This window comes from Aotus nancymaae, unplaced genomic scaffold (assembly GCF_030222135.1).
Source record: "Aotus nancymaae isolate 86718 unplaced genomic scaffold, 86718_ANA_hifiasm-v0.15.2.pri h1tg000025l, whole genome shotgun sequence".
In the NCBI taxonomy this organism is placed as follows: domain Eukaryota; kingdom Metazoa; phylum Chordata; class Mammalia; order Primates; family Aotidae; genus Aotus; species Aotus nancymaae.
Window position 1 is genome coordinate 3,101,164 of NW_026988438.1, and position 13,804 is coordinate 3,114,967.

The 13,804-nt window shown below is 41.6% G+C and overlaps 1 protein-coding gene and 1 pseudogene across 1 annotated transcript in view; one reads left to right on the forward strand and one right to left on the reverse strand.

The window, feature by feature from the left end:
- The first annotated feature begins 5,848 nt into the window (after window positions 1-5,848).
- LOC105716258 (ataxin-2-like protein) lies at window positions 5,849-8,533 on the forward strand (annotated as a pseudogene).
- A 1,325-nt stretch (window positions 8,534-9,858) lies between these two features.
- Window positions 9,859-13,804, reverse strand: part of LRRC72 (leucine rich repeat containing 72) — a 169,994-nt gene continuing 166,048 nt past the window's right edge. Inside the window, 2 exon segments of the mRNA XM_064380338.1 lie at window positions 9,859-10,225; window positions 11,433-11,460. Coding sequence (XP_064236408.1) covers window positions 10,060-10,225; window positions 11,433-11,460 — 194 coding nt within the window. The 3' untranslated portion in view covers window positions 9,859-10,059.

The following is a 13,804-nucleotide window of genomic DNA, read 5'->3' on the forward strand; positions in this document are numbered from 1 at the left end:
TGCTTGGTGGATCCGATAGTACTCAGCTCATGATGAATTGCTTTGGTCAAACAGCTACTTGGTCAAGGGTCAGATTCTCGGTTAGTAGTAGAATCCATGGAGCATCATGCCTAGATGTGCTATTTAAATAGTGACTAGTTCTTTGCTGTAGATGGTGTAGCCTTGTTCAAGAACCCTCAAAACTGCACTGTGACTCTCCTTTCAGTGCTGGCTGGAGACTCCACTGAGGTATCCTGGATTACGCTGGGATATTGTAGTAGTTATCTGTTGCTGTGGAACAAATTATCCCTAAATGTATCAGCTTGAAACAAAAGTAAGCATTATCTCATGATTTCTGCAGGCAAGAAATCTAGAAGCAGCTTAACTGGGTGGTTCTGGTTTGGGATTTGTTTGGCTTGAAGGTACAGTGAAGCGTTCAGCCAGGGCTGTAGTCATCTGCATGTCTAACTGGGTCTGCAGGATATGCTTGCACGGCTGTTAGCAGAAGGCCTTACGCCTTACTGGCTTTTGGAAAGAGGCCTCAGTTCCTCAGAATATCAACCACTGCAGAGGACTGCTTGAGTGTTATAATGACATGGCCGTTGGAGTCCCACAATATAAATGATCCAGGAGACAGAGAGTAAGAGCAGTGCCAACCATAATTTCAAAAGATGCAATCCCAAATGCCATAATCCCAGACGTTATTACTTTTCAAGATCAAAATCCCTAAAGGTAAAAATTCCTAACATCTAAAATTCCCAAAATCACAATTAGTGCATTTACAGTGGTACACAGGATAGTTGCAGCATATCAGGCAGAACTATTACCTCGTCATTTTCCTTATTTGGAAACAAAGTGTGGTTTAAGAAGATGCATATGATGCCAAGCTGACAAGGGGTAGACTTGTGGACTTCATCTTAGGTGTCAGTTTAACTGGATGCAGGAATGCCTAGAGACCCCGTAAAGCATTATTTTCGGTGTGTCTGTGTATTTCCAGAGGAGATTAGTGTCTGAGTCTGAGTGGATTGCGTGGGAAAGAGCTGCCTTCATTGTTTCTAGTTTTGCAAAGATCATCAAAGAAATGAAAATGCAAGCAAAAAATATAAGAGGCCGGGTGACGTGGCTCACACCTGTAATCCCAACAGTTTGGGAGGCTGAGGCGGACAGCTCATTTGAGGTATGGAGAGCGATACCAGCCTGGCCAACATGGTAAAACCCCATCTCTACTAAAAATGTAAAAAGTAGCCGGATGTGGTGGCACGTGCCTGTAATCTTAGCTTCTCAGAAGGCTGAGGCAAGAAAACCACTTGAACCCATGAAGGCAGAGGTTGCAGTGAGCTGACATCAGGCCACTGTACTCCAGCCTGGACAACAGAGCAAGACTCCATCTCAAAGAAAGAAAGAGAGAGAGAAAGAAAGAAAAGAAAGACAGAAGAAAGAAAAAAAAGACAGAAAGAAAGAAGAAAGAAAAAGGAGAAAGAAAGAAAAAAAGAGAAAGAAAGAAAGAAAGAACTCTCTCCTGACAGATTATTCAGTTGTGTACTACTCCTGCCCCTTCACACATAACGCCATGCTTGCCTTTTTAAAAAATGCATCAGAGAATAAAAAGAATTCAAGTTCAGAGACCTTCTGAACCAAAGACGTTTGCCGATTTTGAGATTCCACCAGTGTCACAAAAAATTAAACAGTGACCTATTCTTGGTTAGGGATTTGACTATTGAAGAAGATAGCCTTTTTCTATTGAAAATGTAACATAGAAAAACTAGCACATGCTTCACTTTGGCTCATGAATGTGTTGACCGAAATTAAGCCTGTTGAGGCAGAAATAATTTGATAAAAATGTATTGGAAGCTGAATGTGAGGATGGACATGGAAGACCCAACAAAGTTGAGCATGTTCCAAAGTCTGTTACTAGTTGGAATGCTTTTTTATAAGGAAGTTTAGGAGAAGAGATAGGGAATTCTCATATTGGACTTGTCCTTTATCTTTGGAGAGTACAATACAGAGGTTACCATCATTGGCTACAGATATCAACATACAGGCTAAAACGTTCTAGGTGCAAGACAATCAATACAACTTCACGATTCAGAAACAAATCAGCACAACTTTATGATTTAGAAACAAACCAGTGTCCTTTTCAATGTCAGTAAGTCATGTATTAATCAGTATATCAACAGTTTGAGTAACTCACGATAAGATTTGAGGGACTAACAATACAATTCTTTACTCCAGTACAGGAAGTAAGCTGTGAATCACAAGACTTTTCCCAGGCAGTTAATTTGGAAGCCTGCCAAATGTGGCCTGTAAGTTATCAGATGGCACATTCAAAACTGTCCCCACTGTGTTTTAATCAACTAGGTACTATTCATGGCCCTACTGGATCTGAAAATTACAGAACTTATCCATTCATTTATGTATTTACAACTGGAAAAAGTGAAGCGCTTTATAAATGCTTATTTGAAGATTTGGTAGAGTTTCCAGAAAAAAAAGAAAGATTCCAACTAAACTCCCAAACCATAATGACAGATTCAGAATTAGGTATGAACAAGCCTTCTAAAAGTGAATTTCAAGATGTTATCAATAAAGATTGTTTTTTCCAATCAGTCCGATGTTTTTGGCAAAGAAGAAAAAATCAGATGAGTGGATTGGTTGCATAATACAGCAATGACAAAAACTCGAGTTTAAAAATTTGTCTGCATTGGCATTCTTTCCAGCTGTGAAATTCTAGGAGCTTTTAATAGCTTTCTCTGCATTTGCCTGGAGAAGTCAGTAAAATCACTGACTCGTTGAAAAATAATTATGTGCACAGTAGGACAGGAAAACACTTACACAACAGTTTTCCTGTTCCATCACCAATATCATTTCTGCCAAATTAGTGGTCTATAAGTGCATACAGAACAGATTCTGAGCACTCCAGACAACACAGAAGCATGGTGGGAAAATTTAAAAGGGAATGCTCATGTGAATGTATATTGAATAGTAGAAGAATTTCAGAAAGAGCAGCACCACGTAGAAAATGAATTGGGGGCAGGTGCACGATCACAGTTCATTGCAGCCTTGACCTTCCCGGGCTCAGGTGATTCTTCTATCTCAGTCTCCCAAGTAGCTGGGACTACAGGGATCACTTGAGCTGGGGAGGTCGAGAATTGCAATGAGCTGTGATTGAGCTATTGCCCTCCAGCATGAGTGACAAAGGGAGAGCCTGTCTCAGAGGCAGAGAGAGACAGACAGAGAGACAGACAGAGATAGGATAAAGAGAAACTTTCTTTAAGTACAATTAATTGTGATCTTAATTACCTTTTACCTTTGTTCACTCCCACTTATTGTCATTATTTCTTTGTTTTTTTATTATTGTTATTTATTAATTAATTTATTTTTGACTAGGGTCTCACTCTGTTGCCCAGGCTCCAAGTACTGGGCTCAAACAATCCTCCCACCTCGGTCTCCCAAACTTCTGGGATTACAGGCATGAGCCACCATGCCCAGCTTGGTCGTATTTTTTATGTATTGATTCCTTCCAGTCCATGTTCCAGTCCAGATGCATAATGATTATACAAGGATTGAAAACAAAAATTTTGAGACAGATCAATCTCACTAACCTGCCTTTCTTTTCTAGTGGTACAAGCCCCATTGAGTGACGTGCTCCTAAGCTCTCATGATTTTAAATACTGCAAAAGCATTGCTGTATTTAAGTTTGTTCACTGAAGATTTTTTTTAGTCCTAGAATATAGATCAATCTAGCTGTATAGTCTCGATCAATCACAAGAGGATCAATAAGGCTTTTTCCTTATTCTATGTCCCTTTTTTTGAAAGGGTCTTGATTTGCATTTGCTACTTACATACAGCAATTTGTCTGATTTTTTTTTTTTAATATTCAGGTACATGTGCTTGTTTGTTAAATGAGCGTACTGAACTCCGGTGGGAAGTGGGCTTCCAGTGTACCTAATACCTACATAACCAACATTGTATCCCACAGGTAATTTTTCATCCCTTGCCCCCCCCACTCTCCTCCCTTCCAGAGTCCCCGAGTGTATATTATTTCCATCTTTATGATCACGTGTACGTACTGTTTTGCTCCCACTTACAACTGAGAAAGTGCAAGATTTGCTTTTCTGCTTTGAAGTTAGTTCATTAAGTATAACGGCCTCCAGCTCCATCCATGTTGCTGTAAAAGCCATAAAATCATTCTTTCTCATAGCTGCATCATTGGAGAATTTTAACATTTTATTGGATGCTCGCTCGCTCTCTCTCTTTCCTTTTGCATCTCAAATGACACAAATCAAAGTTTGTTGTTGAGATAAGGTCTCACTCTGTCACCAAAACTGCAGTGTAGTGGGAATGATCCTGCCCCACTACATCCTCAGACTTCCTGCCCCAGCCTCCCGATGATATATGAGGTTAGAAGAAATTATTTAGACAGATAGTGAGCGTAAGGAAGTTCTCGGTAATGTTTTCTTTTTAATGAAAATCACCCCCAGATTATTCTCTTTTCTACAAAGAGCAGCCAGTAAAATCGAGCTGCAGACATAGACAAGCAAGCTAGAAGCTTGTAGGGTTGAATGCCAGCAGCTGTGCCAACAGGAAAAGGCCACCCGGGACTAGGAATGTTCAACATGGTGACTCCATCTTCCCTTTTCCTTTCCAACAACTTGTACAGTAGGGAAAAGACAACATGGCGCGGCCGAGTGGGAAGTTTATTTGCATAATAAGATTAGAGGTGGGTAGCCAACTTCCCAGGGCACTATGTAAATGTCGCACCTGGTTCAACGAATCTGTGGGCCCTATGTGAATCAGGCACTGCCTCCTCAAGCCCGCCTATAAAATCCGGTGCGCTCTGCTGTGGGCTGGAAGTCCCATTCTGAAACCCCTCATTTGCAAGAGAGAGAGCTGTTCTCCTTTCTCTTTCTGCTGCCTATTAAAGCTCTACTCCTAAACCACTTCTTGTGTCCCTATACTCGATTTCCTTGATGAGACAATGAACTCTAGGTATTCGCCCCAGACAATGATGTGGCTTCACTGAGCTGGGCTGGGTGTGAAGCCTGGGCCACCCACTGCGACCGGATTTTCTTTTCTTTTTAAAGAAGTGGGCTCATTTTTCCAATGTTTTGGCTCAGGCTGGTCTCTTGGCCTATTTTTTTTTTTTTTTTTTTTTTGGCTATTGCTACATAGCTGTTCTATGTAGAAGAAATCTGTCCTTACAAGAAAGGGAGAGGGGGATAATCCTTGGAACTTTTCTTTTCAAATGTAGCGTCTGGTTGTTAATGAGCATCTCCTGTAAAATGGAAGAGATTAAAAAATAAAGAAAAACATAAAAATAAAAAGAGAGAGAAGGAAATGAATGGGAACATACTCTACAAGGAGAGCCATGCCTAAAAGAAAAAAAGCAGCTATTCATCAAGATGCAATACTGATAGATGCCAGAGGTCAACAAATGCCTCTGCAGATAAGGAAGGGTCCCTGGAGACTCTCCCACCCGCCCCGCAAGTGTTTATGCCAGGTGTTTTTGTGCAGACAGGGGAACCTGCACAGGGTCTTGCCTGGGCGTGCCCGCAAGGGACTGGAGGCCCAAGTGCACTGGGGAATGGGGTGGAGTCACCAGGAATTCGTGCTTACGTCGGGGAGGAGCCTGGACTCTTCAACTCACGTGTGGTGTTCTGGCATTCAATTTGTGACGTGGAAATCTGCATGCAGGACTCCTCTTTTTGTCAAAAGCTTTCCTTTCATTTAATAAATTCCGCCCTCCTCACCTTTCATCGTGTCTGCATGCCTGATTTTTCCTGATTGTGAGACAAGAACCGGGATTTAGCTGAACTAAGGAGCAAAAATATCCTGCGTCAACATTTCAAAATATAAATAATAATTGTGGCTCTCTCCATCCCTGACACCACAGGGCTCCCCCCGCCCACCAATGGCAGCCCGGTTGCCGGATCCCCCTCGCTTCCCGCACTCTCCCGCAGGGCTCCAGCCCCGGCTCCCTCTCTCCTTCCCTTCCCTCTAATTCCTCTTCCCGCTGCCATCATGTTGAAGCCTCAGCCGCCACAACGGCCCTCCCAACCCAAAGGCATCTTCTTGGTGCAGCAGCACCAGGAGAGGCTGGGAGCTGCCAACATCAGCAACACCAGGGGACAGAGGACAGGAAAGGGACCCCCCATAGTCACCTTTGTTTGAAGGCGTCTACGACAATTCCAAAATGCTGCATTTCCTCACAGCTGTTGTGGGCTCCACTTGCGATGCGAAAGTGAAAACTGGCGCCAACTATGAGGGTATCTTCAAGACGCTGAGCTCAAAGTTTGAACTAGCAGCGGATGCTGTGCAGCGGAGAGCATCTGAGCCAGCAGGGGGCCCTTGTCGGGAGGACATCGCGGACACCACGGTGCTGAAGCCAAGGGATGTCATGCTTGTTCTCTTCCGAAATGTTGACTTCAGCTATGCTACTAAAGACAGCCATGCAACCATTGCCAAGAACTCGAAAGTGAATGGGGAACACAAAGAGAAGGTGCTTCGGCGATGGGAGGAGGGGTGACAGCAGCAGCGACGACTACGACCTCAAGTCTGACATGTCCAATGGATGGGACCCCAATGAAATGTTCAAGTTCAATGAGGAGGACTATGGTGTGAAGACCACCTATGACAGCAGTCTTTCTTTTTATACGGTGCCCTTAGAAAAGGACAACTTGAAAGAGTTTCATAAGCGACAGCTGCGTGCGGCCCAGCTGGCTTGAGAAATTGAATCAAGCTCCCAGTACCGCCTGCGGATCGCCATGGAGAACGACGATGGGCATACAGAAGACGAGAAGCACTGTGCGGTCTAGCGGCAGGGCTCCAGGTGAGAAAGCCCCAGATTGGCATCCAGGGAGGGGATGTGTATCCCTCTGCCTTGACGAGTCCGGGAAGGTCCCCGGGGAGGAGTTTGATGCAGCAGCTCTTGGAGCAGTCAGCCTGTCCTTAGCTTTTTGCCACTTCGTGGCCCTCACCCACCTGGACAATAGCAGCTCTGGCCCAGGTTCTGAGGCCTGTGGTATCAATGGAGGCCCTTCCTGCATGTCCCCAAAGGCACAGTAACCTCTGAGAGATGCCGAGACTTTGTCTTCACCCAATAATAGGCATTCTGGAGAAACTTCTCTTCCACTTCCTCCTGCAGTGGGCCAGATGAATCCCCCACATTCTCCCAAGTCTGCTGCCCTTGCCCCAATCTCAGCTTCCTGTCCCAAGCCTCCCATCGGTTTGGCAGTGCCAATCTCTTCAGCCTCTTTCCCTGTGACCTCATCAGTCTCAGATTCTGGAGTGGGCTCCATTTCCCCAGCTTCTCCAAAGATTTCTCTGGACCCCACAGATGTAAAATAACTCTCTGCCAAGGAACCTGGGAAACTCTGGAGCTGCAGGAGCTGGCTTGGATAGCTGAGAAAGTCCCTGGTCTTCAGAATGAAAGTTTGGAGCCCAGTTTAAGCTTCAGCCCAGCAGCTCCTCTGAGAACAGCCTGGATCCTTTTCCTCCTGGGATCTTAAAGGAGGAGGCCAAAGGAAAGGAAAAGGAGGCTGATGGTCTGTTGACTTCAGAGACAATGGGGTCCCCTGTCTCCTCCAAGACAGAGTCTATATCAGATAAGGAGGACAAACCACCTCTGGCACCAGCAGGAGGCACTGAGGGGTCAGAGCAGACCTCACCACCTTGCCCAAGCCAAACCGGCAGCACCCTGGTGGACCTTATCAAGGGAGAGGACAAGGATGAGGGCCCTGTTGCGAAACAAGTAAAGAAATAAACGTGGAACCCCAGTGCCAAGGAGTTCAATCCCACAAAGCCTCTGCTGTCTGTGAATAAATCCACCAGTACCCCAACTTCTCCAGGGCCCCAGACTCATTCAACTCCCTCCATCCCAGTGCTGACAGCAGGCCAGAGTAGGCTACACAGCCCCAGTACATCTCCTACACACCTCAGATCCATATAGGACCAGCTGTGGGGCACCTCAGATGTATCCGTATCCTGCATCCAATTCAGTGCCTAGGCAGCAGGGAAAGTACTGGGAAGCAAAAGGCTCCTTGCTTCCACAGAGCTCAGACCAATGCCAGCCAGTCTCAGCCATGCCAATGATGCAGGCCTCTGTGGCTGCTGACCTGCCTCTGGTGTCTGCCATGCCCTATTCTTCCTACATCCCCTACAACCCTCAGCAGTTCCCAGGCCAGCCTGCCACGATGCAGCCCATGGCCCACTACCCCTCACAGCCGGTGTTTGCCCCCATGCTTCAGAGCAACCCATGCATGCTGATGCTGGGCAGCCATCCCCAGGCCATTATGTCCTCCTCCACCCCCAGTACGCTTCTGCGGAGCAGCCCACCCCCAAGCCGTTTATGCCACTGTTTACCAGGCCCTACCCACACTATGCCACGCAGCTCCATGCCCACCAGCCATAGCCGGCTACCATGCCTACTGGGAGCCAGCCAGAGTCCCAGCATGCAGCCCCCAGTCCCGTCTAGCATCAGGTGGGGCAGGCCCCACACCTGGGGGGGGTGGGGTGTTCTGTAGATATATTTCTCCAACAAATCTCGAGACATTTTTGATCAGTCTCAATGAAAGACTTAGGTTGTCTTTCAATAAGACTGATCAAAATGATTCTTCCACAGTGGTGTGGAAGACTGCAATGATAAAGCCAAGTGCACACAATTACTAGCCATGGTGATAGGCATTTATACATTTTGCTTTTTGACCTATTTCTTTATGAATATGGTTTCTCTACTCATAACTGTTATACCTGTGCAACCATCATTATATACCTTAGTGCTTATGCTTGCAAAAATGTGTATGTCATTATTGCCTATTTTATTGTATAAAGTGGCCTATAAAATGTTCTGTAGATATAATGTTTCTCAAACAAATCCCATTTTAAAAATGTAAATAAATGTATTTTAAATTTTTTTAAATTTATTTTTCCAGAATTACATTTTTGAGACTATGTCTTTTGGATTATGGCCCAAACCCAGGCAAGAGAATGTCTCAATTCTTTCTATCACCTAATCTTGGAAGCCACATACGACCACTTTTGTCATGATATCAGCCACTCACCCACACGAATGGTCAAACTTTTGCTTTTTCTTTACTCTAGCTGCAAACTTCTTCCAGGGACCATATCTGAATTTTTAGTCTCTGGCTGTGCACGTTACGATAAGTACCCACAGTTGAATGAAGGCTGTAGATTCTCAATGTCAATTCACTATTCCTTCTAGGCTTTCATCTCTTGCCTATTTTGATTCCAGTCTACTTCCACAGTGTGTCTGCGTTTCCCAAGCACCATCAGCTAGAGGGAGATGTCACTCTGCCTTTTGTAAGCTTTTTATCTAGCTCCTTAGTCAGGGAAAACCAGTAAAGAATTTGAGTTACCTTCAATGTTCACTTTTGTCACTCAGTACTAGGCAACTGCTGAAAGTGTTGGATTTTTTGTTTTTTTCCCCTGAAGAGCAAGTTTCTGGCTACACCAAACCCAGGTCATTAGCCAGAACTAGCAAATATCTCCAGAGATGAGAGTAAAAAATAGTATACTAAATAAGTTAATTGTGTCATAGTCTTACAATGAAATACTGTACAGCAGTAAGACTAATAGAATCATCGCTACTAGCAATGACATAGATGAATCTTACAACATCAAATGAAAGAAGCCAGATACAAAATATTTACTTCTAAGATGCCATTTATATGGCTTTTGAAATCAGACATGATTAATTTATTGTCTAGAAATCAGGACAGTGATTACTTTGGAAGGCTGAGTAATGACTAACACAGGAAGGAGGGAGCTTTTAGAGTCCTGATAATGTTCTATTTCTTGATCTAGAATGGTAGTTACATAAACATGTTCAATTTTTGAAAATTCCTTGAGCTGAACACTTAGGAATTACATACATTTCTGCATACATTTTTACTTCAACAACTTTACATTTAAAAACCTAAAATGTAGGAATTACTTTTCATCATTGGTGTTTCTGTTTACATTTAAATGTCTCAAATAATATCATAGTAAGTATGTAATATGCTAAGTCACAGGGAACTTTAATATACAACTGAAAACCACTAAGATTTCTAGAAATACCAGGGCTTATCTCAGTGTAACTGTGAGCATCTGAGCAGGTTCTGTGCCTTCCTCTTCAAGGTATCTTTCCTCTCGTGTTGGAACTGTGTCCCAGTTCATAGAGGAAAAAGTCATCACTGATCTCTTCATGGATCTGACAAAAACAGCATCTTCTGGGTCATCAAACACAGTTCTGCAAAAATAGCAATTATGTCAGAAAAAAATCAATCAAAAATGAGAATTTGACCAAAATAAAATTTGTATTTAAATGAATTAATGCTATGTTTTTCTGTGTTATTTGCAGTATAGTACCACTAACAAATAACTTGCAGGCTCCACTGACAAATGACTTTCAGGATAAGTGGCACTTTTTTAGTATATATTGTGTATTTTATAAATAAGGTATCTGAACATATTTGGGGATCAATTATTACAGTTTAGGTCTCACATACTCATGTAGTAATGTTTTAAAACCAAGTTAAAAGGGATAGTTAAAGGATTTATTGATATATGCATATTATTATCTTAAATTCATTGTATTGCTGTTATTTTTTATATTATGCCATATTTTATAAATGTACGTAGAGATAATATTCAATACTGTATCTAAAGAAAAACATCTTAAATGAAAAAAAAATGATGACTTTAAATTCATCAGTATTCCTGAATTTGAAAAGTCTTCCATAGTGAGGTGCTTGCTTTTGGAAATGTAAATTCCAATGAGTATGAAATGTTAATCTACATGATAATCACTATGACTGAACATATTTAGAGAATAACTAAACAAGGAAGGTAAAACCTGACTTTCAGAATAGCTAACAGTTAAGAAGGTTTATTTTTTATTTTTTTATTTTTTGAGACAGAGTCTTACTGTGTCGCCCAGGCTAGAGTGCAGTGGCGCAATCTAGGCTCACTGCAACATCTGCCTCCTAGGTTCAAGCAATTCTCCTGCCTCAGCATCCTGAGTAGCTGGGATTATAGGCTCCTGCCACCAGGCCCAACCAATTTTTGTATTTTTAGTGGAGACGGGTTTTCACCATGTTGGCCAGGCTGGTCTCAGAATCCTAACCTGAGGTGATCCACCCACCTTGGCCTCCCAAAGTTACAGGGATTACAGGTGTGAGCCACTGCACCTGACTAAGCTTTATTTTTTTAAGCATCAAATTATCTTTTTACTTATTGGGGATTTCCATAGTAATAGTAATAGTCTAAATATGTCAAATATGAATACAGAGCTTGAACTCATTTATCGCAGAAAGACCTAGCAATTTCTCTCATCTATTGAAGAGTGAGTCATTTTTTTAATTCATTAAAATGTATTTTAGGAAATAGAGATGATTTAAAGGGACAATACAATTATGAAATAATATGATAATAAAAGTATAGATAAAATTACTTACTTGTCTACATTATTTGCAAATGCAAAATCTAAAAAAAAATACATTTTAAAGTTAGAATTTTAAAATATTTATCAGTATTTAAAAACAATGGAACAATGCTATAAAGGAAAAGTATTCTGTTTTCAAGTTATCCTTTACACAAATAGTTCGATCTGTCAAAAATGCCTTTTTATCAAACTCCAAACTGAAACTTTCTCTTAGATATATTGGGTTTTGCCTTAGATTTTGAGGCAAATTTTTTAATACAACACAAATCTCAAAACCCTGAGAACAGAAAGCTTAGTCAATTTATAATGTACCAATGGAATCCAAGAGGGAATTTTTAATAAATAAGATACTGAGGCTGATATGCAAAAACCGATCCCTTTTCTTCTGAAAGGCACATGCATCTGTAAATGGACTATAAGTCCAAATGAGGAGAAATATTTACGAACATTTTAACCATTTGGATTTTTTGGCATTAACTTCAAAGAAACAGAATAAACAAATACTAGATCACAAGAATCTAGATGTTCCTAGCTGTGAAGCTCCAAGATGAGTCCTCAGAACCTGGATTTCTTATGATGTCTTCCAGATACTGTCATTGCTTTGCTGATTTCTCTCCAGAAAGCCTAGTGCCCGTCTAGAGATGGAGTTTGCCAGCACCTGTTGCACCAGTAAAGTCCACAGTATGAGCTCTTGCCATTCCACAAGCAGCAGCAAGCACACAGCCTCTCTGCCTTAGAATTCATGGCATTGTTCCCTTCACAAGCGGCTGATGAAAGTCTCTCAGTGCGTTTCTGATCATTGTAGCTTCTTTCTGTTTCTACATTTTTCTCCCAGCTTTATTAAGGTATAATTGACAAATAAAAACTGTATGTCTTTAAGGTTTACAACTTGATGTTTTAATATACGTATTCATTGTGATCATTGTGAGATAATTAGCACACTCAATATAATTAACATATTCGTCAGCCAGACAGTTGCCATTTTTTGTGTGTATGTGGTGAGAACACTTAAGATCTACCCTCTTAGTAAATTTCAAGTATACAATATGGCTAACTGTAGTCATATTACATAAGATCTTCAGAATTTATTCATTTGTGTAACACAATTTAAATGTTGTACCTTTTGATTAACATCTCCCCATTTCCCCTTCCCCACAGCACCTGGAAACCACCATTCTACTCTCTGCTTCTATGAGTTTGACTATTTTAGTTTCCATATATAAGTGAGATCATGCAGTATTTGTTCTTCTGTGTCTGTCTTATTTCACTTAGCATAATGCTCTCCAGTTTCATCCATATTGTCATAAAATGACAGAATTTCCCTGTTCTCTTCTATATTTTTAATTACAAAAAGTACGTATTTTACTTCTAATGAATATAAACAATAAATAAAATAATGAGTAAAAAGGAAAATTTCCCTTTAACCTTTCCACTTCCTCTTATTACTATTAATAGTACTACTAAAAGTTTTGTTTGTATGTTTCCAGTCTATATGTCACACATGTACTCACACATATACATAGAGATTTGTTTGTTAACAAAATTCTAATTTTGTTATTACTTTTAGTATACAACTTTTTCAATGTGTATGTGGTTTTTTGTTTGTTTGTTTTGAGGCGGTAAGGAGGAGAGCTTTTGCTTGCATGTCTGAGATAAGACCTGTCTCAAGGGTATTCCAAAATAATGCCACAATAAATGCTTTCATGCCCTTCACACATCTCATGTTTGTCATGACCTGCATTTCTCATGTATGCACACACTAATATGACCAGGTTTATCACTACACATTCTTTAGGACTCAACAATTCGGATAAGATCCTGTCAAAAGAACATTTGCCTAGTAACAGAATCTCCACCAATGAAGTCGTGGCTTTGGGCCTCTGGAATCAATGAACCGTGCTTCCAAGAGGCTTATGTGAACTCTTTTTTTTTTGAGATGGAGTCTCGCTCTGTTGCCCAGGCTGGAGTACAGTGGCATGATGTTGGCTCACTGCAACCTCCACCTCCCAGGTGCAAATTCTCCTGCCTCAGCCTCCCAAGTAGCTGGAATTATAGGTGCCACCACCACACCTGGATAATTTTTGCATTTTTAGTAGAGACTGGTTTTCACCATGTTGTCCAGGCTGGTCTCAAACTCCTGACCTGAAATGATCTGCCCGCCTTGGGCTCCCAAAGTGCTGGGATTATGGGAGCGAGCCATTGCATCCAGCCACTTTTTGCCAAATAAAAAGCTTCCCTCCATTCCCTTCCTCTCTTGCAGAGGCTTGCTTGTACATCCAGAGTTATAATTCTTTTTGCTTACTCCCAAATAAATTTATTGTCTTAAGAAATATTTTTCTCTGATATCTTTTTTTAGGTTGACAGGAGTGAAATGTAATGATGTCT